At 41.0% G+C, this 1,930-nt stretch overlaps 1 protein-coding gene across 2 annotated transcripts in view; it reads right to left on the minus strand.

Annotated features, from left to right (window-relative positions):
* The window catches only part of LOC106525319 (C-type lectin domain family 12 member B), a 6,081-nt gene extending 4,646 nt beyond the window's left edge, over positions 1-1,435 (minus strand). The window contains exons 1-4 of one of the 2 annotated variants that reach the window (XM_014019511.1): positions 1,317-1,435; positions 793-921; positions 534-694; positions 303-427 (exon numbers count right to left, since the gene is read on the minus strand). In XM_014019511.1, coding sequence (XP_013874965.1) covers positions 303-427; positions 534-694; positions 793-921; positions 1,317-1,326 — 425 coding nt within the window. In that variant the 5' untranslated portion in view covers positions 1,327-1,435. Of the gene's footprint in view, positions 1-302; positions 428-533; positions 695-792; positions 974-1,316 lie in introns of those variants that run through there. The other variant, XM_014019510.1, reaches the window with a different exon arrangement.
* Between the last annotated feature and the right edge of the window lie 495 nt (positions 1,436-1,930).

Below are 1,930 nucleotides of genomic sequence, written 5' to 3' on the forward strand. Positions count from 1 at the left end.
ATATAAGACTTAACTGTGGGTGGGGCTTATTTAACACTGTCCAGTGTGAGAAGACACTGAGGAAATCAACACTGTGAATTAACACCAACAATGGGTGACCATTTACTCAGAAAGTGTTAAAATAACACTAGGGGGTGTTAAATCAACACCCAAAAGTTTAACACTGAAATTTTAACACTCCTGTTTGTGCTGTGTACTGTGCACTGAACTACTTAAAATGTGATTTTCATTCTTAGAAGCAACGAACATTTCTAGTTTGAGGGGTTTTCCCTCTAAATAAGTGATCTGTTCTCAGGACTTACGGTAAGTAATGTTGGACATCCGTCCCGTCCCACCACAGCCACTGTCCCTCCTCCTGGCAGTCCGTCAGTCCGACCCATGGGAAAGGAAAACGGGGGAATTCACTCATCTCTCTTTGAAGAAAATCCTACATTTGAGAGAACCATAACTCTCAGCTGCTAACAGATGATTTAACTTAATATTAGTCAAAGTCACTGAGGTAAAAGCAGTTTTATTTTAATAAGGTTTGTCACCATCTCTGCAGAGTCTTYGATCACCACCAGGCTGCTGCTGTGTCGCTGACAGAACTCGGCGCTCTCRTTCCACTTCAGGTCTTCTTCCTGCTGGATGGAGAAGAAGTAGCAGTGGCTCCTCCACCAGCGCCAGCCGGTGGGACACAAACTGCACCTGGAGTCTGCACCCAGAGACACAGGAGCAGAGGTTTCACTACCACCCACTCCCTCTATGGAGATGCACATGGATATGCTGCCCAGCTGTTTTCTGCAAACTCACCCTTAATGACCGTCTGCAGCATCAGATTCAGGTCTTGGTTCTCTCGTTTACACTGATGCACTTTTTCCAGATGGTCCTCTCCAGATGGTGTCAAAATCTGGCCCTTTTCTGGTGTGGCTCTTTGTGTAGCTGGTGAAATCATTTTACAGTTTTAGACGAGARCCTCATGGAGTTCCTCAAGGTTCTGTTGTCGGTCCTGATCTGCTTCCATTGATTATTCATTTAGATCTTTTACAAAAGACTTTGTTCTGTGAAAATTAAAGATTGTTTATTATTCTCTTCCAACTATAGCCTCTCCAGACTTTAACTTGTCTGTTAAAAATAAAAAACTGCAGCTACTTGCAGTGAAACAGGAAAGTGTGATGGCCTCACAGCAGTACTTGCTTCCTGTTTGATTCAGGACCATTTTTAGGTTTTAACGGTTGGGTTCTACACGTCAGTCTGACAGCTCCRTTTCATCTTGCTTTATTCTGTAGTACACTTCACCTCCCACAYATTAATATTAAGTTGTCATATTAACTTACAGGCGGACATATTGTAAGGTTGATGTTTCTCCTCACCAGATAAAACAAAGTTTAAAATCAGAGCGTTAACCAGGATTATTACTGCCAACACTACAGCTGCTCCCACTGCCGTCAGGTGTGGCTTCTGACAGGATCTTCCACCTGCAAACATAAAACTGCTGATCTTAGTCCTTCGTTTACACTTTAAACTTGGATTTGAAACATTAAAACTGCATTAAAATCAAACACTTTTATTAAACTTTTTATAATATATATTTAAAAATGGCTTCAGATGTTCTTTAAAGATGTTCAGGTTCAAAAAATGTTTTTTTGATCATTAAAATGCTCATTTTGTTTCTTAYCACCTGCCAGTAAAGATGAATGGGTTGTATCTGTTTGTTAGGAAAACTTCTCATGAACTTGTGAATGGACTTTTGATGAAAAAGTAATAATCACCGAATATTCGTCTACGACTGATGAACTTTTGGAGCCAAACGGATTCAAGATAGCCGCCACAACCAACAAACTTGGGACTGTAACAGTTATTTTTACAGATCCTGAGCTGAAACTTGGTGTGATCGTAGCTGAACATTATCTCACACACACTCACACACACACACACACACACACACACA

Source organism: Austrofundulus limnaeus, unplaced genomic scaffold (genome assembly GCF_001266775.1).
Source record: "Austrofundulus limnaeus strain Quisiro unplaced genomic scaffold, Austrofundulus_limnaeus-1.0 Scaffold223, whole genome shotgun sequence".
Taxonomy (NCBI): Eukaryota; Metazoa; Chordata; class Actinopteri; order Cyprinodontiformes; family Rivulidae; genus Austrofundulus; species Austrofundulus limnaeus.